This window comes from Mizuhopecten yessoensis, unplaced genomic scaffold (genome assembly GCF_002113885.1).
Source record: "Mizuhopecten yessoensis strain PY_sf001 unplaced genomic scaffold, ASM211388v2 scaffold10919, whole genome shotgun sequence".
NCBI lineage: Eukaryota > Metazoa > Mollusca > Bivalvia > Pectinida > Pectinidae > Mizuhopecten > Mizuhopecten yessoensis.
In genome coordinates, this window is record NW_018408787.1 from 690,004 (window position 1) to 713,738 (window position 23,735).

Consider the following 23,735-nt stretch of genomic DNA (forward strand, 5'->3'; position numbering starts at 1 on the left):
GCTGTTTCCATGAATTCGTTTTATTGGTAATTCTTGTTTAGTTCAATTATTTTAAACATATTGCCATGAGCGCAAACAACACAAAATGCTTGTGGCATTTTGCAGATTTGCAACAGTTGAAGTTCCAAAGATATAATTCCCTATTTCTTTTCTTTATTAGCAATATATTAATTCAGTAACTCACAAGCAGGAGAAGCTAGTGAAATTATAATTGCTAAACGTTGTCAATATCTTTAATGTAAGGAGGGACTAACATAATGCAAGTAAATAAAGCAGACACCAGGATGTCATGTTGCTAAAACCGAAATCGTAAATAGAAGCCAACTCCAAAAATACAACAGAGATAGAACAAACATTAAACAAATTGCATGTCCCTTCACTAAAACCACCGCAGGCAATGTTTAAAAACTACATAAGAAATGGATGAGGACCTCACACAAATTGAAACATGCCATGTCCCTTCCCTAAAAATACTAAACAACTAAAGGCATGTCATGTCCCTCTCCTAAAATAGCCAGAGGCATTTTTGTGTTTGAAATTAGCATATTCTTCACATGATTTTTATAACCGTGTGCAGGTAAGATATGCGATGCCGCTTGCATCAGTGTTTGGAAACAAGCATCAAATACTGAGAACGATTGTCAGTTAATAAATGACAAGGTATCAAATACGACTCAAGATATATCTAATTATAAATCAACGAATATGTTCTATACTTATGCATCATAAGACACAACAAATCTGAAAAAGTGGCACACCAAAAGGCTTCCATCAAAAGCCATGGAATATCTGGGGTTTCTTAAAACGAAAGGTGGCAAATCAAAACCGCCAACTGTACAATTAAATGAATAACTGTTGATTGAAGTTGGTAATAATGCACGAACAAGTGGAGTGGTTGATAGGTAACAACATTTCGCTGACGTTTTGTAATTTGATCGTTCATAATGCAGATCGATTTTCTACCAAGACAAAGTAAGGGAAGTGACTCTCTTCAGATTTTCTCATTTCCTGTGGCAGAAATGGTAACTGCATGAGATCATATGAGTTTAATTCTCCAAACTTCGCTACATCTACACAAATCTATTGCAATTGTTTACATGTTAACATTTTGTTCAAAGAATATTTTGGTCACATTATTGCGTTTTTGGCTCAAATAGGGATGAACGTACATCTAAATGTATGACATATTTTCGACAAAACATCGACAGTATCTGAAAAAAATATTATATATTCGGAAATTATGCAAAATATCATATGTAGGGCAACCGCAGCATATATTATAAAAAAAACAATAATGTAAATCATTGGTAAAAAAACCCATTAAATAATAAGCAACCTTATTACGATCTCCATCCTCATTTCAAATAGGTTCCAAATTATATATAATGTGTATATTTCTCTTATGAATTTTATGAATGGCAAGTTTGAAAAAGTGAAAGAGTTTTTACTGATCTTTCATTATTTATGTCAGTGACACTAACTAGAGTCAGCTTCGGTTATCTCGCAAATACTTCGGTAAACGTGAACGCATAGATAAGTATAAGCTTCATTTTAAACATCTTCAAGAACAAATCTATATTTCCCCAAATAATGTTAAGCATTTTACAAACATTACATAGAAGTTAGAGTACATCTATGTGCCTTGAAGACACACTTCAATTGTTGATGCTTGTTCTCAAACAGTACGTGAATGGAGAAACGTTTTTAATGTTTTAGTTGATACATTAATCCCTTAAATACATGGGCAATATTGTGACAGTTTGTCTGTGAGCTGATAACATTAAGGCACGTTCCATTAAAAAGTACAATGTAGTAATACCACTACAAAAAAAAAACGATAAAAATAAACCGACATGACAATAGGAAAAAAATCAAAACAGGGTCTTGTGACTACTATTAATTATACCCTGTTGTCTGTGCAGGCATTCGTTAATTTTCTGAAAGATAGATAAAATGTTTCTATTAACACAGATATTCTAGGAAACAGAATAATATACAACAAGATAAACCGTTAAGATACTAAACCATAATTTAAACTCAAAATCGGTCAACTTTGGGGACGATATGAACAAAACATTGTGAGACCTATGAAAAAGTACAGGGGGTATATAACCAGGTGATCCGGAAGGGTTGGTGTATTTTGCATCATTGACGACAATTATGGGTAAGCAACGTAGACGTAACACTGTAAAATATTGATGTAAAAACATATCCATTTTACAAAGTATATCTGACTACATTTGTCAAACTAATAGGCTTGATATGTTATCTCACTTACAGCAAAACTTTACATTGAAAGTGATACTATTATTTATAGTGTCATGATCACTCTGCTAATAAGTATTGATACTGGTGTATATCTATCTTCACAACATCTCTGGTGTTCGGCTTGACTGGATGGAATATATGAGTGTACTATTTTATAACCTGTTCTAACTATTCATAGTTACATAGTGCCTTCTTAAATAAATGTTAAGAGAATCAACTCCAATAATATATAATAATAACTACATTTTCCTATATGAATCCATATCATATTCTGAAATTTTACAAAATGTTTATTTCTTGGTAACTTATCCTATATATCCAGTGGTTGGATGGCCTATGCGTTTATACACAGTGACTTTTGGGCCTGTATCCCTTGGATTTTATGTAGGATGGGTTGTCAATAAATATACATGATTTATTTAATTGTTAATATCTAAATCATAAACAGAAAAAGATTAAATAAAAGTTGTAAAATGTTCATTTCACAAGCTTAATTGGGGTTATCTCCCCTGCACTATTTAATTGGATTGTTATGACAGAATATATGTAATGTTTGTAAATAAGTTTGGAAAGGACTTAAATAGGCCTAGCCTGATGTCCAATCCAATTGACATAAATAAGTCAATAAAATCTGTTGAAAAGAAAAATTGAAATGAAAACGAAAAACGGTATCGATAGATAAAAAAAAGTTGAAAGTACAGCGTGTTTTTTTAAAATAAAACAGCTTACCATCAATCTTTACTTCATTGTTAACTGGAACAGGGTTCCGTGAAACGTCGTGCCGGATTCTTCAAGTAGAAATTAATATCTTTGAAACGTTGTGATAAGTACACAATTTAATCTTGAAAACATGATGATAGTCATTATTAATGTCTAAATGGAACACAAAACCTTAATAATGTTTAATATTTCTGATGATATATTACAAGAAAAGCAATGCATGTGCTACATATTGAATGTGTATCAGTGAAATGACATGATCAAAACAAGTTTAATGAATAATAAAGTATCGTGTAATAATGAAATTACAATAAATGATTTAAATATCGACAAAACGCATAAACAAGCACACAAAGCAAAGGACAACAGTGGCTAATCTTTAAAAAAGAAAACTTGTGCATACCTTGTTGATTGTGCAGTCATTCGTTGACTTTCTGGAGAAAATAGTAAAGAAAATGTTTGTATTTACATATCATTTCGAGGTTGTGACCTGTTTCAAACCAATCGAGGACCTCGAACGTCTTTCCTTCGTCAGGCGATTTGTAGTTAAAACCAATATTGAGAAATAGTGATAGAAAACATTTCATGAATACATTGGTCGAATATTTATATCGTCATATTTTGACGTCAATCTATTTATATAACATTGTCATTTAAAAGTTCTGACACATCAGAACAGTTGAAATCTTTATGGTAGGTGATGCAACTTATATTACATGTAGGTACGACGAGTTAGCACTGTGGAATATAGTAAATGGTATCAATATATTACAAGTTAAAAAAAACAAAAGACAACCTTACCAGTGTTGACTTCATCATAGACTGGAACAGGATTGAGTGGACCAAGAACCTCGTACTGGTTTCTTCAAGTAGTAATCATTATGTTGAACACGTGAATACGTTAGTTCAAAATTTACGTTTAATGTCATTATGATAATCGTTATTTATGTCTTAACAGATAACAAAATCAATCAGTAATAATTTATGGATATGAAATTAAATATTAGACAAAGAAGCAATACATGCGAAATTGTAATGGTGTTTCAGCGAACTGATATTCTTAAAAAAACCGTTTAGGTTAGGGTATCATGTAATAATATCATTACAAGATAAATACAAACTTATGTAAGTCCACTGACACTGAGAAAGAGATAAGGAAAAAACCTATTGCGCATACCTTGTTGTCTGTGCTGGTATTCTTGGAATTTCTATACAAAACAATATAATGGTTTTATTGACAAATCATTTTATTTTATTCGACCTCTCGATTTATATCAATAAATTATTAAATCATAAATTTCATTACATTACTTTAATAGTGTAATAGACTAAAACATGGATCGTGACATCGTTTCCTTAGCGACCGGATATATATGAAGCAAATATGTGGCAATGACAATGACGATAAAAAAGCATACGTAAGATAATTTAATCAACAAAAACAGAATACTGACATGGTCATATCTGTTTATAATAATTTTGTCTTTTGAAAGTACTTTTTACATCAGCTGAGCTGTTGTTCCCCACATTTTGTGATGTTTGTGGAAGGTTAGGTATGAAAACGTACTTTGTAATATACATTGGGTATCAATATATTGCAAAAGGTCAACACAAAGTGGTGAAATAGGTAACAACTACACACTTACCGCCGGTTCCAACTTGATCATATATTGGGACAGGGTTTTGTGGATCACGATATCCGTGCTTGTTTCTTAAGAATGAATACTTACATTAAAATTTAAATAAGTCAATGTTATGTACGTGTATTTGGTAATTTGCTTTAACTGATACAAAATCAATAAAAATGATACTGACATAATTATTGATAAAATTTTAACAAGTGTTATAAAGATTAAAGTATTATAAAATAATAATATAGCAAAACAAAATAATGCATATAACGAAATGACGCTGGAAAAAGGTGACAATAGTGTTTTGTTGTAACAATACGCATACCTGGGTGCCGGTGCAGATATTTGTGGGTTTTCTGGAGAGAAAAAAGGAGAACCAATTCATCAACAAAATATTTCGACCTCTAAACTAATTTTTTTTTAAATCACAGCAATACCTTCTTGAAATCATATGTTTCGTTATAAAACTTCATTAATGTACTAACTAATCAAGGAACGTGATCTCGTAACACGCTCCATAAAACTAAACTAGACTATACAAATCAGTGATCAAAAAATTTCATTTATCAACATTCTTGCCTAAACTTTCATCATATTTCTGATGTCTGTCTGTTTAAAATACTACGCTATATATACAATAAAATTATGTAAACAAGGCGGGGGAAACATATATCTGAACTGAAATCTTACCGGTATTTACTTGATCATACATTGGAACTGGATTCCGGGAACCAAGAACTTCGTACGGGTTTCTTCAAAGATGATTCATTATAATAAAAACAGTAATGAGTCAGTACAAAACGGTCGTTTATTGTAATTGTGCTGGTTATGATTTACATTTATAACAAGAACTTTTTGCTATATATCATGTCAAATTTAAATCACCAAAAAACATCCAAAAGATACGCACTCGTTTGATCTATAAGGAAAAATAAAATATCTAATCAAAAATAAAGAGCGCTAAATATTATTGAACATGAGAAATTTCCGAGCTAGCTTATCACATACCTTTTCCGTTTGTCTACAGCTGTAAGTACAAAAACAATGTAACATGTATATCATCATTAAAATGTATGTTGCTCCTTTAAAGCTCTTGATACAATACAAAATATATGCACAACACATTGGAATAACGACCGTAAATACAAAACTTGGTTTATGTTTCTATAGAGAATGGAATCTAGAGACCGCGACAGAACTGTCTACATTTCGTCCATGAACATGATGTTATTCTCAGTATTAACGATTATACGAACGTGAAAATATGATTTTGAGATTTAACATTTTACAAAATCAATCAGTAGTTGCTGCATACTAACAAATTGAATATATGATATTTATTTATTCGAGACACCACTGAAGCCGTGTAAAACCACGAATGTCATTTCACCATGCAGTTTCATGTTAAATGTTGACGACTTCGCTCTTAATTAACTGTGACTTTTTGAACTACTGTATTCTGTGAAACTGTTGCCTCAGTTTAACTTCGGCTTTTTTTGCCGTCTGCAAACAGGTCGAATTTATATACAACGAACATTAATAAACTACTTAATAAACATAGTAATGTCGTGCGGAATGAACACTGGGCGAATATGCATTTTACTGCTGCAATTGGAAAGGGCGAACGTTTCCAGGTACACAGTATATTGTATATATTTTAGTCGATTTATTTTAGCTTGGAGTATTGTCTTTCATGAAACACTTACAAATTGTCTCATATGATTAATTAAAAAGTTAACGTACTTAAAAACATGTATCAGATGTATATGGAAAAGTAACGAAATTTTAAGAGACACTAACTGGCATACCTTGATTTGGTTGGCTGAGACCAGTGTAGGTGTGGACGGCTTCCATGGTGCTGATGTCAACAGTGCTGTACTGCGCACTAATAGTAAATCAAATACAAATAAGATAAGACAAAAACAGTCCATGTGATCAACACAACTTTGGAAAATGTGTTTTTAAAGTGTGTTTTTTTTGTATTTATCTGACGCGTTACTTTTGACGGACAAGTTACTTAACATTGAATACCGTGAATTCAGCTGGAACTACTCACCGCAAACCGGAAAAGTATTTTATCAAATAAAGTTGATAAACACGATCCAGTTACTATACACTATGGATAAGCATGCTTGTGCACACTGAATAAGATTGAAACATATGCGACTACAAACTTTATACTGAGGGAAAACGTGTAGCTATACACTACATACCATGATCAGCTTGAAATGATATTAACGCATCAACCATTTATATGAAACGCCTCATAGACCTTTGACAATGCATGCTATCATCTGAAAAAAATGTGTATCTTACCTATCCGATACGATATCTACAAAAAGATGTAAATATCAGTGATAAACCAGTTTATTGAATCAGCACACACATATTTTAACTCATATGTTTAACATGGTATGCATATACTGAACAATATTAGCGAATAAAATCAAAATAAAGTTATTTTATGTCATTAATTACTTATTAATCATTGATATACTAGAGCAACGTTGTTTTTCTGTTCTTCAGATTTTTTTAACAGGCGAACCAGCAATCTAAAATGAGTCGTTGAAAGTGTGTAGATGTGTAAGGGTATGTAGGTGTGCGTGAACATCAATACAATAAATCCTGGTCTGCTTTATCCCTAAAAACAGTGAGCAGAAAACTCCTATTTTTAATTGGCTTATTTCGGTACTTTTTTTTAAGTAATTATACTACATACATTACAGATTCTTGACAAACCGAAAAAATAGCAATTACCTCTAACATCGCAGTATGGGTTCTGGTCTTTCTCCTTTCTGGTCTTTTTCTCACTGCCACCTCCAGATTTATTAAGGTTACGACTGTATATAAATCAAAAGTATAAGTAGAAATAAAATATAATAGTAAAAGAAATGTAAGTCCTGTTTAAAGTACTACAAAGTTGAGTGGTTTACTCGATACTATTTATATTTATATTGTAACTTCTGCCGCTCAGGAACTCAATCATTCTCACTATTTCATCCTAAGGATATTTCATTCTAGCCTTTGATGTGCTTTTCATACAATATGACCATATAGAATGTATCAATTTATAACATACTACGAGAATAGTCAATGCTTTTGTTTATACATACACATACTTTATTTAGGAAAGTTTAGAAAGTTATTTAATTTGATTATGATTATATTGATTCTTTAAATAGTATTGCAGAGCTATAATCAATGCTTTTATCGTGATGGACATGTCAACATTTTTCATTATTGTAACGTACATTTATATAATGGAAAACAAGTACGTACTAAAGTTTCCATAAAGCATAAATAATCCCACAGATAACAGCTAATGCAAGGACACCACCAATAGTTCCGCCCACTATGTAAAATAGAATTAACAAGTCAATCTGATTTCAGCAAAAGAAGTATTCCTAACTGCATAACAGATTGCCAATCGCAAATATGTTCATTGATCTCGGAAAAAACCTTTCTATAATGTTTCTTTTAAAGTGGTTCTCAATGACATTTTTTAGAGCTGAAATTAGTTGAATAACATTGTTGATACAACCAAAAAGTTCGTCCAGCTTTCAGGGTGACGGGAAAATTATTGGAAGTCGTTATACTTATAAACATGTTTGTAGTATATCTGTTTCAAAAACAAGAAAATGTTAATATTTTTTTTCAATGAAAATAGAACGTTAAAAGATTGTCCTGGCATACCATAAAATATTTATCATTGTTCTATAATGTTTTGGTTTCGTAATCTGCGATTTCTATACTTTAGATGTAGTTGGTATTTTTTCATATTATTCTCTATAAATATTTCAATCAGACCGGGATTACCTTTACTTCTATGTTGCGAAATAAAGCCATCATTTAGTTCCTCCATGCTCCAAAGTTGAATATTCACGTAATTAATCTTATAATTGATAGTGTTAATTTCAATATCGTCTGAGGAACTGTTACTTTGCTACACCTGTTTCGGTGACCTGGTTTTGTGCAAATCGCTCCACGCATGACGTAAGTTTGTTCACGTCATCGGTTTTTTGAGTATTGAAAGTAAACACATGGGCTAAAGTCTACAACGGCGTTAGAGAAAATGAGGAAAAACGAGTAAGCTGACACTTTTTTACTCAAAACTCAAAAGAAGTACTGTTGCGTTTCTACAAATACTTTTCGATTCGATAAGAAAACGATAGAAGTTCACCTGAAAAGTGGTACCTTCAAATCAACTTTACCAATGTTACCTAAGGCAGCCGGATCAGATGGCGTGTCTCCGGGACTTGTGTTGGTCGCTGGTGTAGTCGGCGTTGGAAATATGGTTGGTGGAGAATTATCATCTTCAATAGAAGAAATAATAACTGAGAACAAAATATAAAAACGGTTTATACAGAATATTAATGAATGTGATAGTAACAACAGTTATAACGATTTAGCTTTTTTTCGATCACAGTGACAGATGTAAATTTGCACGCATACTTTAACCTGTTTGATGCGTAGTATACGATAAAAACAAATATAATTGATGTGACTAGCCACGTATACAAGTCGATCGTATACATATACGTTTAAGGCTCCATGTTGTACCAGTAGATGATGGCGTGGATGTGATCTTACCTGTAGATGATGGCGTTGATGTGATCTACCAGTAGATGATGGTGTGGAACTGATCTAATGAGTATATTATGGAGTGGATGTGATCGTAACTGTAGATGATGGTGTGGATGTGATCTACCAGTAGATAAAGGTGTAGATGCGATCTTACCAGTAGTTGATGGTGTTGATGTGATCTACCAGTAGATGATGGTGTGGATGTGAGCTACCAGTAGATGATGGCGTGGATGTGATCTACCAGGAGATGAAGGGGGGGATGTGATCTTACAAGTAGATGATGGTGTGGTTGTGATCGTAACTGTAGAAGATGGTGTGGATGTGATTGTAACTTTAGATAATGGTGTGGATGAGATCGTAACTGTAGATGGTGGTGTGGATGTGATCTTTAATGTAGATGATGGTGTGGCTGTGTTCTACCAGTAGATGATGTTGTGGATGTGATGGTAATTGTAGATGATGGTGTGGCTGTGATCGACCAGTAGATGATGGTGTGGTTGTGATGGGAACTGTAGATAATGGTGGGGATGTGCTCGTAACTGTAGATGATGGGATGGATGTGATCTACCAGTAGTTAATGGTGTGGATGTGATAGTAACTGTAGATGATGGGATGGATGTGATCTTACCAGGAAATATTGGAGTGGATTGGAGCTACCAGTAGATGGTGGTGTGGATGTGATCTACTAGTAGATGATGGTGTGGTTGTGATCGTAACTGTAGAAGATGGTGTGGATGTGATGGGCACTGTAGATAATGGTGTGGCTGTGATCGACCAGTAGATGATGGTGTTGATGAGATCTACCAGTAGATAATGTCGTGGATGTGATCTACCAGTTGATGATGGTGTGGATGTTATCTACCTGTGGATGATGGTGTGGATGTAATCTACCAGTAGATGATGCCGTGGATGTGATCGTAACCATAGATGATGGTGTGGATGTGTTCTACCAGTAGATGATGGTATGGATGTGATCGTAACTTTAGATGATGGTGTGGATGAGTAGATTATGGTGTGGATTTGATCGTAACTGTAGATAATGGTGGGGGTGTGATGGGAACTGTAGATGATGGTGGATTTGATGGGAACTGTAGATTATGGAGTGGATGGGATGGGAAGGGTAGATAATGGTGTGGTTGTGATTGTATCTGTAGATGATGGTGTGAATGTGATCTACCAGTAGTTAATGGTGTGGATGTGATTGTAACTTTAGATAATGGGGTGGATGTGATCGTAACGGTAGATGAGGGTGTGGATGTGATCTACTAGTAGATGATGGTGTGGTTGTGATCGTAACTGTAGAAGATGGTGTGGATGTGATGTGTGGATGTGAGCTACCAGTAGATAATGGCGTGGATGCGATCTTACCAGTAGATGAGAGTGTGGATGTGATGGGAACTGTTGATAATGGTGTGGATGTGTTGGGAACTGTTGATAATGGTGTGGATGTGCTCGTAACTGTAGATGATAGTAGATTATGGAGTGGATGTGATGGGAAGTGTAGATAATGGTGTGGATGAGATCTACCAGTAGATAATTGTGTGAATGTGATCTACTTACCAGTAGTTGATGGTGTCGATGTGATCTACCAGTAGTTAATGGTGTGGATGTGAACTGATCTACCAATGGAACATGGTGTGGATGTGACCATACCTGTACATGATGGGGAGGATGCGATCTTTACTGTAGTTGATGGTGTGGAGATGATGGTATGGATGTGATCGTAACTTTAGATGATGGTGTGGATGCGATCTACCAGTAGATAATAGTGTGGATGTGATCGTATCTGTAGATGATGGTGTGAATGTGATCTACCAGTGGATGATGGTGTGGATGTAATCGTAACTGTAGATGATAGTAGATTATGGAGTGGATGGGATGGGAAGGGTAGATAATGGTGTGGTTGTGATGGGGACTGTAGATAATGGTGTAGATGTGATGGGAACTGTTGACAATGGTGTGGATGTGATATACCAGTAGATAATGGTGTAGAAGTGATTTACCAGTAGCTGATGGAGTGGATGTGATCGTAATTGTAGAGGATGGGGTGGATGTGATCGTAACCATAGATGATGGTGTGGATTTGATCTACCAGTAGATAATGTTGTGGATGTGATCTTACGAGTAGATGTTGATGGTACTGTGATCTTAATTGTAGATTATGGTGTGGATGTGATCTCCCAGTAGATAATGATGTGGAGGTGATCTACCAGTAGATTGTGGATGTGATCTTACGAGTAGATGTTGATGGTACTGTGATCTTAATTGTAGATTATGGTGTGGATGTGATCTACCTGTAGATAATGGTGTGGACGTGATCTATCAGTAGATGATCGCGTGGATGTGATCTTACCGGAAGATGTTGGAGTGGATGTGATCTTACCGGAAGATGTTGGAGTGGATGTGATCTAACAGTAGATGATGGTGTTGAAGTGATCTACCAGTAGATTGTGGATGTGATCGTAATTGTAGATGATGGGGTGGAACTGATCTAATGAGTAGATTATGGTGTGGATGTGATCGTAACTGTATATGATGGTGGGGATGTGATCTACCGGAAGATGATGCTGTGGATGTGATCGACCAGTAGATGATGTTGTGGATGTGATCTTAACTGTAGATAATGGTGGGGATGTGCTCGTAACTGTAGATGATGGTTTGGATGTGATCGTAACTTTAGATGATGGTGTGGATAAGGTGTAGATGCGATCTTGCCAGTAGTTGATGGTGTTGACGTGATCTACCAGTAGATAATGTTGTGGATGTGATCGTAATTGTAGATGATGGTGTGGCTGTGATCGACCAGTAGATGATGGTGTGAAACTGATCTAATGAGTAGATTATGGAGGTGATGTGATGGGAACTGTTGACAATGGTGTGGATGTGATGTGTGGATGTGATCTTATCAGTACATAATGGTGTGGATGTGTTGGGAACTGTTGATAATGGTGTGGATGTGATCGGAACTGTAGATGATGGTGTGAATGTGATCTACCAGTTGATGATGGTGTGGATGTAATCGTAACTGTAGATGAAGGTATGGATGTGATCTTACCAGGAAATGATGGTGTGGCTGGGAGCTACCAGTAGATGGTGGTGTGGATGTGATCTTTACTGTAGTTGATGGTGTGGATGTGAGATGGGAACTGTAGATAATGGGGTGGATGTGATCGTATCTGTAGATGATGGTGTGAATGTGATCTACCAGTTGGTGATGGTGTGGATGTGAGCGTAACTGTAGATGAGGGTGTGGATGTGATCTAACAGTAGATGATGGTGTTGAAGTGATCTACCAGTAGATGATGCCGTGGATGTGATCGTAACCGTAGATGATGGTGTGGATGTGATCGTAACTGTAGATGATGTTGTGGATGTGATCGTAATTGTAGATGATGGTGTGGATGTGATCTACCAGTAGATAATGGTGTGGATGTGATCGTAACTTTAGATAATGGTGTGGATGTGATCGTAACTGTAGATGATGGTGTGGATGTGATCTACCAGTAGATGATGGTGTGGATGTGATCGTAACTGTAGATAATGGTGTGGATGTGAACGTAACTGTAGATAATGGTGTGGATGTGCTCGTAACTGTAGATGATGGTGTGAATGTGATCGTAACTGTAGATGATGGTGTGGATGTGATCGTAACTGTAGATAATGGTGTGGATGTGAACGTAACTGTAGATAATGGGGTGGATGTGCTCGTAACTGTAGATGATGGTGTGAATGTGATCGTAACTCTAGATGATGGTGTGGATGTGATCGTAACTGTAGATAATGGTGTGGATGTGATCGTAACTGTAGATAATGGTGTGGAAGTCATCTAATGAGTAGATTATGGTGTGGATTTGACCATAACTGTGGATTATGGCGTGGATGTGATCTTAGCTGTAGATGATGGTGGTGCTGTGATGAAAACAGTAGATTATGGTGTGGATGTGATCTTACGAGTAGATGTTGATGGTGATGTGATCTTAATTGTAGATTATGGTGTGGATGTGTTCTTACCAGTACATGATGGTGTGGATGTGATCTTATCAGTACATGAGGTGTGGATGTGATCATACCTGTAGATGATGGTGAGTATGTGATCTTACCAGTACATGATGGTGTGGATGTGATCATACCTGTAGATGCTGGTGAGTATGTGATCTTTACTGTAGTTGATGGTGTGGATGTGATCATACCAGTACATGATGGTGTGGATGTGATCATACCAGAAGATGATGGTGTGGATGTGACCATACCTGTAGATGATGGTGAGGATGTGATCTTTACTGTAGTTGATGGTGTGGATGTGATCTTACCAGTACATGATGGTGTGGATGTGATCATACCTGTAGATGCTGGTGAGTATGTGATCTTTACTGGAGTTGATGGTGTGGATGTGATCTTACCAGTACATGATGGTGTGGATGTGACCATACCTGTATATATGATGGCGAGGATGTGATCTTTACTGTTGTTGATGGTGTGGATGTGATTGAAACTGTAGATGATGGTCTTGATTCAACTTACCAGTAAATGATGATATGGATGTGATCACGCCAGTTGATATTGATGTTAACGTCACAGGTGCATTAGATATTGTAGGCACCGGGCAAAAACCAGAAGAACCTGTAATAGAGAAGTATACATCTAAACCTTTGGTCATTCAATCCTGCATATTTTTTAAAAACTATTTGATATATTTATCCAAAATGAACAGCACATTTGGTGATGAAACCATTTCAGTGACTTGTTCGTGTATGTGATATTTAGTCTTCGAAATGCAATGGGTGACCTTTTGTTTCTGATGCGCTCCTTCTAACTATTATTTTCTGTTTTTCTTTTTTTGCCAAATTGTTTCTGGAGGATTGTTCACGTGAGCATGCCAGGACATTCGTAACGCGTTTCATGTACGTTCTAAAGGCCAGTAAACGTTGCCGACTTAGTGTCCGACTGATAACACATTTATGGGTATGTGCCAAGGTAGTTCCAACGGTCCCTCCCGATGTCTTGAATTTGCTCAAACATAGTATACAAGAATATTATGTCATTGAAAGCTCCATTTGATACCTCATTTGCTAATATAGGGGGTAGTATGTTGGACTATAGTACCAGTTACCGTTACCAGTAAAAATATGTTGATAATGGTTTTGTGTCTCCTTGATGCCTAAATGGTCTTCTTGTTTGAGATTATTGCTGATTTCATCCTGATTAATGCTGATTGCATCCTGATTGATACTGATTAAAGCTGATTTCATCCCTCTTTAACTTTGAAATCTAACATTACAGAATAACAAAGAAGTTGATCGTTCACATATATGCACTTTTGATTTGTTGAAGGAGAAACCATTATTCCAAATATGTTCCTGGCATCACGCAGCACGCATGGTTCTTAATGTATCCAGTCACGTGATTATAAACCTTTGTCACTAAGCCCAAACTAGGAACACCCGTTGGTGTCAAAGAAGGAACTAAAAAGTAAAAACTAAAGATCCAAGTATTATTTGTAGTTTAAGTTCAGGCAGTCGACCACTGTTACTACTTTCTGTATATGTGGGCCTGTTTATGCATTTTCAAAAAACATGACAAACACTTCGTTAAGCATTATATGAAACATACTATTGTCATGGTGTTAGTCCTGCCAGACACTATCTAACATGAAATGCCCTCTGAGCTCTCTTTGCTCAATTCGCAATTCGCGTTGATGTTTTATTAATAATATTTCAGACTTAGTTCGTGATAGAAAGGCAGTAACATACCAAAGCAATACCGTTCAGCACACCCCGTCGTGTGCTGTAAACAGTATGCCATGAAAGTTGTACATTTCTTGAGGACAATGGTGTATTCCTTCTCACAACAAGACGTATATCCACGCATACAAGCCTTCCTCGTCACCGTACCGTTGGTTGGTAGAGTGCCTGTACAGGAGAAATTATCATCAGTAGATATTTTTGTGTACAACGCTAAAATTAAAAAAATTAAATTGCTTTACATACATTTTAACATAATCTATTTTAATTTTGATTATTTACTGTAATTGTGTCATTTTTAAGATTTCAGAAAACCGTTGTGAGTGGCTTTATAGTAAAACGTAAAATATCTCAACAATTGATAAAGACATTTAAGATGATAAGAAACTTGATCAGAGATAATCATAGTATCCTAAGTAACAGCCCAAACATGCCTTTCCTACTTCATCCGTATAAGGTGATATTTGGAAACAAAAATTTCATGTATTTTGCTAATGTTTAATAATCTATATAATATCAACTTAATCAGCACAATTTTTTATATGTACTGCATAATTGTAAGGGTCAAAAATATCTGTTTATGTAAATATCACTTCCAGGCATGACAAGATACCGTTATTTTGTTTTACATATATCCCCGTCTAAACCACCGAAGAAAACCCGTCTTTACAATAATACTGCATTTTGTATATACTTCAATCAATAATAAAACAATTATAAAACGGTATGAAGTCATACGTAAAACCCCACAAATAACAAATATATTACAAATTGATTTACAAGAAAAAACAAATAATGCGACTTAACCAATGAAGATAAATTCCTCCAGGTAACGTTGAAACATGGCATATATAGAGGATCTGACACGAGTATTCATTTAATATTGAATTCATTAAACGAGCTTATTAATTTCATATGAAATTAATAAACGAGATTAATAAATTCAATATTACATGAACACGAGTGTTAGATTCTATTTATTATATAATTCGAGAAACACCCTACATCATTGTTCTCGATACGTCTCCTCTAGACATATATAGCGACGACTGACGAAAAGTCGCATTACATGCATAAAGTTTGGAGCTCGCTGCGCAACACACATTAGTTCCCGAAACTTCTCCTCGAGAACCGTTTAAATGAACAAACAATGATTTATATATGTTTTCATCAATCAATAAAGGCCCAGCGTTTACGAAAATGATTGTGACGTCACATAGTTTGACAAAACGACGCGTGCACTGTCAAGGTAAAGGTCATCACAATACACATATCGAAGTCGGCACTTTTTAAAACTTCACTGGGACTCGGAGTCACGGTCACTTTCAATAAACGGGCGCGTTTCTTGGGAAGGGGTCATTTTTGAATGTGAACCTCGATATTTCCGCTTGTCTCTGAGCCGAAAAATGTCCTGTGATATCCGCCATGATCCTAGAACACTGACGAAGTTGACCGGTTACACGTGAACGCCATTGATTGTGTGTGTCAGATAAGTTGAAGTGAAATTTGAGCATACGGCTGTTGAATTTGTGTGAAGTATCGGGGAGATCTCCTTGTGTTGATATGAGAATAGTTGTTTATGGATGAAATATTTCAAAATGCCCCTGCCTCTACAATCAATACAAACAGTATCTTCGGTAACGAGGTCAGCCATTTTGTTTACAGAAGTTGCAGTGCGTAGAAATATGATCTGATTCCCACGGTGACAAGACTCATTTGCATGTTTATTATACGTGTGCTATATTGTTTTTATTGAACGGCAATATTACACGGAAATACCAGGTATTATATAATAAATTGTATTATGGGTTTTGTGAACAACCGGGAGAACAAATGGTATACTTCCTGCAATTCGATTCCCTTGCAATCAGTTATACGTAGAATATAATCAATCAAATATGTTGACTTCCCTAACTGGCTTTTGTGCGTGCTTTTATATATCGTTTGATATTCTTTGTACTGTTAATTACTTTGAATACCGCTAGTTACTTTGAAATAGTATATTTTCCTAAGTTATATAAAATAAATTGAAACTTCAAGTAAAGCTCGATAAATAGTACTGGATCGCTTCTATGGTGAATGAAAAGAAATCAAAATTTAAACATATTTCTCTGATGTAGTGTATTTCATTAATGCCATACAGTATATATTATTAAATGTAAGAGATGCAATCACCTCTGCGTTTATATGTGTGTGGTACGTTCATCTCCATCTTTGTCGTTACACAGGTATATGATATAATATAATATTGTGAAATCATCTATAACTTAATTTAAAAGTGCAATTACCCCTCTCTGTGTGTGTGTGTGTGTGTGTGTGTGTGTGTGTGTGTGTGTGTGTGCGTGTATGTGTGTGTGTGTGTGTGTGTGTGACCTTCATTTTCATATTTATTTTGATATGATATATAATCTTTAACGATACAAACAATTAAATTGTGATCCGAAAGAACAACATAGCCTTGGATTAATGTGTTTGCATACTCCAGGAAAGAAATAGCAAAGTGTTTGCATCTTGGTCATGAGATGTTAATTAAAACGCAGAAATGACAAAGTGACATAATTCTGTTTCATTACAGATCCGGGTCATTGTGTAATGATAGAGAAAATAGAAATCCAGAACCTGTGTGCACAATTCAATTACCGCGTGTCTTTTAGCATGCAACAGTTTTATCTATTAGAAATAGAATAAAATTATATTACAATATTAAGAAGATATTACCGTTCAGCCAGACTGGATACGACGTCCCGCAGCTGTTGATATCTGGACACGTGGTTACCATAGGCAAGTCGACCCTGTACCATCTCTCCGTCAAACTGGAATCACATTGGCCATTTTTGCCATAGTACGGACAGGCTGTCGACCGTCCATACACATCCAGAGTATGCAAAGCTATTTGACATGGATCTGTAAAGACAGTTTTCATTAAAGAAAAATGAGGCCACAAGGGAGGCTATTTAAAAATGGAGGCAAAACTCTCGGTCTGATACACCTTCTGGATATCTTAATGATATTTTATCTTAAGATAGCAACATTATTTTTCCCTTAAAGTCTTGACATTGGCATATATATTGTATATGCTATTTACCTTCCTACTAGACACTATGTAAATCCGGTAGACTAGGAACGAAATGTTCAGAGATGTATCTTACAATCTAAGACATGGAAGTGTCATGTATATTATGAAATGTGTTCACTATGTATCAGGCACCGCTTATATAAAAGATCTCGAAGTCCAGCAAAAATCTCAAGCAATGTATTGTCTATGGAATATCAAGAGTTGAAATGATGTATACAACTGGTGTTTGGAAAACGACATACATACCTAGATTTGAAAGGAGTCATTACGGCCTCTTTTCTTTCTTTTAATATTGCAGAGTTATCTTCTCTTGTGAGCAGGTATTGATTGTTGCGTAATTTTTTTGTGAGAGTAACGTCATCAATTTTTGAGAAAATGACGTAATTTTCTCACACAAACCAAAGACGTATCAATCAATCCCTGCTCACAAGAGAAGATAACTCTGCAATACGTAAAGACGGAATATGTGATACACCACTGAACACTTGCGACTATTATTACTTCCATTCCTGTTTGGTGCCGGGAATCATCAAGTCTTTTTTTATTTCGGTGTTAAAGCCATATGTTCTGTTTTGTTTTTTATTCTTCATATCTGATTCTTGATAAACAAATTCCGGAAACATTTCAAACTGAATTTAAGCTTTCATGCACCTTGGGAGTGATAGTGTTTTATACTTAACACTGAACCACATTAAATGTGTATGGGGACCATACTCAACATGTATCTATAACATCTTACACTATCTCGCGGTGGATGGTATTTGTTACAGTCTCTAGGGGTATTGAGTTGCTATTTTATAAGGAGGATCCCGAACACAGATTTGTTATTGCTCTATCTGGCTATTGTATTTTTGCACAAACAACCAAACACAAAATTATCAGGGGTCAACCTATCCATTACATTTTTCAACATACTGCTAGGAGTTAAACGATAAAACATAAGATGCCCACAAATCCTGACGACACACCGGGATTAATCCAATCAACACACGGTCGACCACAAAACCGAACAGAGCTGCTTATTTCATTCTTTTCTTCAACAATATGTTAAACAATAGAAACACTTAAAACTTAATTACACTCCATCATACAGCTGTTTCGTCCTTAAAGGACTCATCAGTGAAGCTATGGACCAAAATGGTGGAATTCCAATTCATCTAAACATTACCGATGAAAACGAAGGGGAGGTACGAAACCCCATTTGTTTTGAATTAAAGAAATTAAAAGAAAACCAGGAAAACAATTCAAATCAATAGATTATTTAAATAAAACATGGCTTTATATTTGTACCGGGTTATGTCATGAAACAGTAGTTTTGGTTCGAAAAAATAATAAGAATTTGTCTTTGTCTGATGTATCGCATACAGACATTAGGATCGTCAGGTAATATTTTGATATGGGAATATGTGCGTTCAACTCACCATTTTGAAAGCAGAAACTAGGTCCGTCTGAATAAGAAAATGTACAGATAAAGTCCACTATCGATTGATTGATAAATTTAAACAATTTCGTTATGCATTGTTTTGTGAAAAAGTTCAAAAAATGATATTATCTATGACATCACGTGGAATAGTATTATTTTATTCTTAATCTTCTTTTATATCTTCTTTTTCGATTTCCACAGTTTAAGCAGGAGAAAACTGAAAGTGTTTACATACCTTCACATGAGGCAGGTAGTACCAGGCAAGCCACAATAACACACAGTGGATACCAGGAGAGCTTCTCAGTCATTTCTTACCTAGGGTACGTAATACATGCGTATTAATGGTTGATTTTGTCTGGTTTCTTCTGCATCAACATTAATAATAATAATAATACACAATATTTGATATAGCGTTCTATCTAGCTAGAATAAGCCACTCTAAAGTGCTTTACAGTACATAGATATATAATGTATACAATCAATGCAATTAGCATCTACATTAATCAATACAATTTTGAGGAATTCACAGGAGCTGCCTTATCAGGCGCTAACTACTAGTACTATGCCACATGGCTAATATCTCCCTATGTGTCTATGCCTGCGTGTGAGCTGGATATGTATTATTAACAACCATTAGCTTAATTAACTTAGTTATAGTAATATCCTAACCAATGAAGTTTTCAGTTCAAAATAAAATTAATGCGGGAAACAGAATATTCTCGGAGAAAAAAGGATTATTATATTTTTTATCAAAATAATACGGAAAGCAATTTAGGAAAAGTTTCGGTGATACGTGGTTACAGTAATCCATTTTAAATTAAAGTAGAGCGGGTGACAAATGATGAATAACCTGAGAGAGATATATATTTCATCAAAAGTTTTGAAGACAATGAGGTAACTGCCACCTGCTCAACATTTTAGGAAATAAGAGAAATGTTGTCAGCTGTTCTAGGTTCTGAGAGATGAGAGGGTTACTATAAGTAACGGTACCGCCAATATTTTAAGTATAACTAATGAAACAAAAACCATTCAAATCAGGCATTTACTGAATACCTCAATATATTACATAACCTTGATTGTTCGGTTTTAGAATATATTCGTTGCAGGTTTGTAATTATTGGCAAAACAGAGCTGACACTCGCTCACAATTTGATGAAATATAGATTGTAACTATTCTATATGTTGTAAATTTTTTAGTTAAGACATTGTATATTGCTATTTTCTTTCTTTCTGTATATAAGAACATAAATTATACGGGTTGATTTATAAACCAAAAGATATTCTTCTTACCTAAAAGTTACATTACAGACTAGAATACCAATGTCAATATTTTAGTGCAGCTTTAATATATTAATGTAAAAGGTACATTTATAATATACCAGTCATAAATGTTTTTTTGTATCTATACATGTATTGCACTGTAACATCTCTTTCTGCGATAACAGTTTGCTAGTCAGTGTCTACATGTCTTGGTTAGCTCCATGATACATACCGGTTCTGACAAGAAGGGCCGTGTGGTGTTGTAAACGTGCTGAGCCGTCAAACACATACACAAAACTACTGTACGTGTACCAGGGTTGTAAGCTATGTCCCTAATTACTGGTATGTGTGAAACTGCAACAATGAACATGCACATAACGTCTGTTACTAGGATGGTATTGACACCACCTACCGTCCGCACTCTATTGAGCTGTATGAATGGTCGGTTATCTTGTACAGTGCTGATATATGGGCCTGGTTGTGCGTCGCCGGATAAGCATTAAAACTTAATTCAAACCTTTCATAACTCATATCGAAAAAAAAAATAACATGCAAACCCGTAAATGCTTTTACTGCGATTTAGATAATCAAAACATAATACATATTTTTTTCAAAAATGACATTATGAAGTTTACACTTACGACTCGTTAAGCTAACCCAATCTAACTAAAATCAGATCTCTCATTGACGTAGAGTAATGAGAGATCTGATTTTAATTATATTGTAAGCTAACCATTCTTGTTACGATATTATGAGCCCAAAGGCAAGGTAAATACACATTTAAACACTGTCTTATGTCCTATTCCGTTGGAAAGGGAAAAAAACATAACTTGATATCTAGCTTAAAACAAATGAAATAAGAACCAAAGAATTATTAACTGAACAGTTACATGCACGTGACATACTTCTAATGTACTATTATCCTTCGCGTATAATGTTGTGATATCTGTGTGATGCTGTGCTCGACACATGACAAATACTACGTATTAATACAACCTATTGTCATGATTCCTGCTCTATCCCAACTGCTTTCATGTTTACATAATGATATATCTGTATATCAGTATATCTGTATATCTGTATATCTGTATATCTGTATATCAGTATGTCAGTATATCATTATATCTGTATATCTGTATATCTGTATATCAGTAAATCTGTATATTTGTTTATCAGTATATCTGTATATCTGTATATCAGTATATCTGTATATCTGTATATCTGTTTATCAGTATATCTGTATATATGTATATCAGTATATCTGTATATCTGTATATCTATATATCTGTATATCAGTATATCTGTATATCATTATATCTGTATATCTGTATATCTGTATATCAGTATATCTGTTTATCTGTATATCAGTATATCGGTATATCAGTAACACGGTATTAACTGAAACACATTGGTTCTTTCCAGTGAGAACATAACATTTAAGTTGATTCCCTTGCAGAATGAAAAGTTTTCCTTCTGTGTCCGTTACAAAGATGACATTGAAGAAACCGAAATATAACTGTTGCCCCCATTACAACGCTTGTATCTTCTCTATTCTCCTCAACCTTTTCCCTTAGTTTCTCCATAGGCACCAGCCTTCATATGAATTTAGCTATGTCGATGTCCTTTACTATATAATACAAAAATACAAAAAAGGTGTTCGCTTACCATTCTTATCATACAGTTGCAATGACTTTATCAAACAGAATGTAATAGCATCTTACTTACAAGTACGTTTCTCTCTATTGCGTCCTGACGTTTTTTTCACTGTTCGCTCATGTGAACCGTGCAATAATTAAAGTCGGATTCATTAACATTACTTATTGTGTTTCATCCATCTTCCTTTTAGAATTAACCCCCCTTGTTTATATTTAGATGACTGTAGACGAAATCAGTATTAAACTTAAAGCAAATATTATGTGTATTTCCTGAAGTAAGGAAAACTTGTGCTCCAAAAATGAAATATATTGTTATAATATATAACAGAAATAACTCATGTACAATTTTGTACAAATATAAAATATTTAACTTAAACATTTCGAGCAGGAAATGTAGCTGAGGATTCCAAATTTATCATTATTCCGAGAACTTTGTTATCAATTTTCTTATCTATGTCCTCATATCGCATCACACAAGCAATATTTCCCGTTTAAAGTACAAAGACGATACCAAATTTCATTGTGTCACTGTCATGATTTGAAACCGGACGTACCTTCAAACGATTAAGATAAAGACAAAATCAGGATGATATTGTTTTTAATATGTCTTGTTGATGATGGGAGAAAGTGTTTGGCAATGCAGATATACTGTCGTTCGTCAAGCTGTTTATTGTAGTCATATGAATTTAAAAACAGCACAGTGAGTTACTTCATTGAGACACTTACGAATGGAGTTCTAAACCATCGCTGGTGGTTTAGTATTGTCAGCTTTCTTTCTACACCATCCCAGCTATCATAAACACGTCATCAGCTTTCGTTCTACACTATCGCTGATGTCAATAAAGCTTGATGTGTTTTCTTTCTACACCATCAATGATGTCAACAAAACATAGTTAGTTTTCTTCCTACATCAACTTTGATGTCATCAAAGCATGATTAGTTTTCTTTATTCATCATCTCTCATAACAACAAAGCATGGTTAGTTTTCTTTATTCATCATTTCTCATAACAACAAAGCATGGTTAGTTTTCTTTATTCATCATCTCTCATAACAACAAAGCATGATTAGTTTTCTTTATTCATAATCTTTCATAACAACAAAGCATGGTCAGTTTTCTTCATCTTCATTTCTCATAACAACAAAGCATGGTTAGTTTTCTTTATTCATCATCTCTCATAACAACAAAGCATGGTCAGTTTTCTTTATTCGTCATCTCTCATAACAACAAAACATGGTTAGTTTTCTTTCTACACAAACTCCAATGTCAACAACCATGGATAGTTTTCTTTATTCATCATCTCTCATAACAACAAAACATGGTTAGTTTTCTTTATTCATCATCTCTGATGTCAACAAAACATGGTAAGTTTTCTTTA

General features: G+C 34.8%; 1 protein-coding gene across 5 annotated transcripts in view; it reads right to left on the minus strand.

Annotated features, from left to right (window-relative positions):
- Position 1: 1 nt before the first annotated feature.
- The window catches only part of LOC110463614, a 29,222-nt gene continuing 5,488 nt past the window's right edge, over positions 2-23,735 (minus strand). The window contains exons 1-20 of one of the 5 annotated variants that reach the window (XM_021518361.1): positions 20,936-21,269; positions 19,679-19,758; positions 19,442-19,468; positions 17,663-17,848; positions 14,954-15,112; positions 13,725-13,823; positions 8,831-8,932; positions 7,899-7,971; positions 7,377-7,459; positions 6,936-6,951; positions 6,428-6,504; positions 5,628-5,646; positions 5,310-5,371; positions 4,945-4,975; positions 4,635-4,699; positions 4,166-4,196; positions 3,790-3,851; positions 3,392-3,422; positions 2,998-3,056; positions 2-1,937 (exon numbers count right to left, since the gene is read on the minus strand). In XM_021518361.1, the coding sequence (XP_021374036.1) occupies positions 1,930-1,937; positions 2,998-3,056; positions 3,392-3,422; positions 3,790-3,851; positions 4,166-4,196; positions 4,635-4,699; positions 4,945-4,975; positions 5,310-5,371; positions 5,628-5,646; positions 6,428-6,504; positions 6,936-6,951; positions 7,377-7,459; positions 7,899-7,971; positions 8,831-8,932; positions 13,725-13,823; positions 14,954-15,112; positions 17,663-17,848; positions 19,442-19,468; positions 19,679-19,751 (1,263 nt within the window). In that variant the 5' untranslated portion in view covers positions 19,752-19,758; positions 20,936-21,269 and the 3' untranslated portion in view covers positions 2-1,929. Of the gene's footprint in view, positions 1,938-2,997; positions 3,057-3,391; positions 3,423-3,789; positions 3,852-4,165; positions 4,197-4,634; positions 4,700-4,944; positions 4,976-5,309; positions 5,372-5,627; positions 5,647-6,427; positions 6,505-6,935; positions 6,952-7,376; positions 7,460-7,898; positions 7,972-8,830; positions 8,933-13,724; positions 13,824-14,953; positions 15,113-17,662; positions 17,849-19,441; positions 19,469-19,678; positions 19,759-20,935; positions 21,270-23,735 lie in introns of those variants that run through there. The other 4 variants (XM_021518360.1, XM_021518363.1, XM_021518364.1 and 1 more) reach the window with 4 other exon arrangements.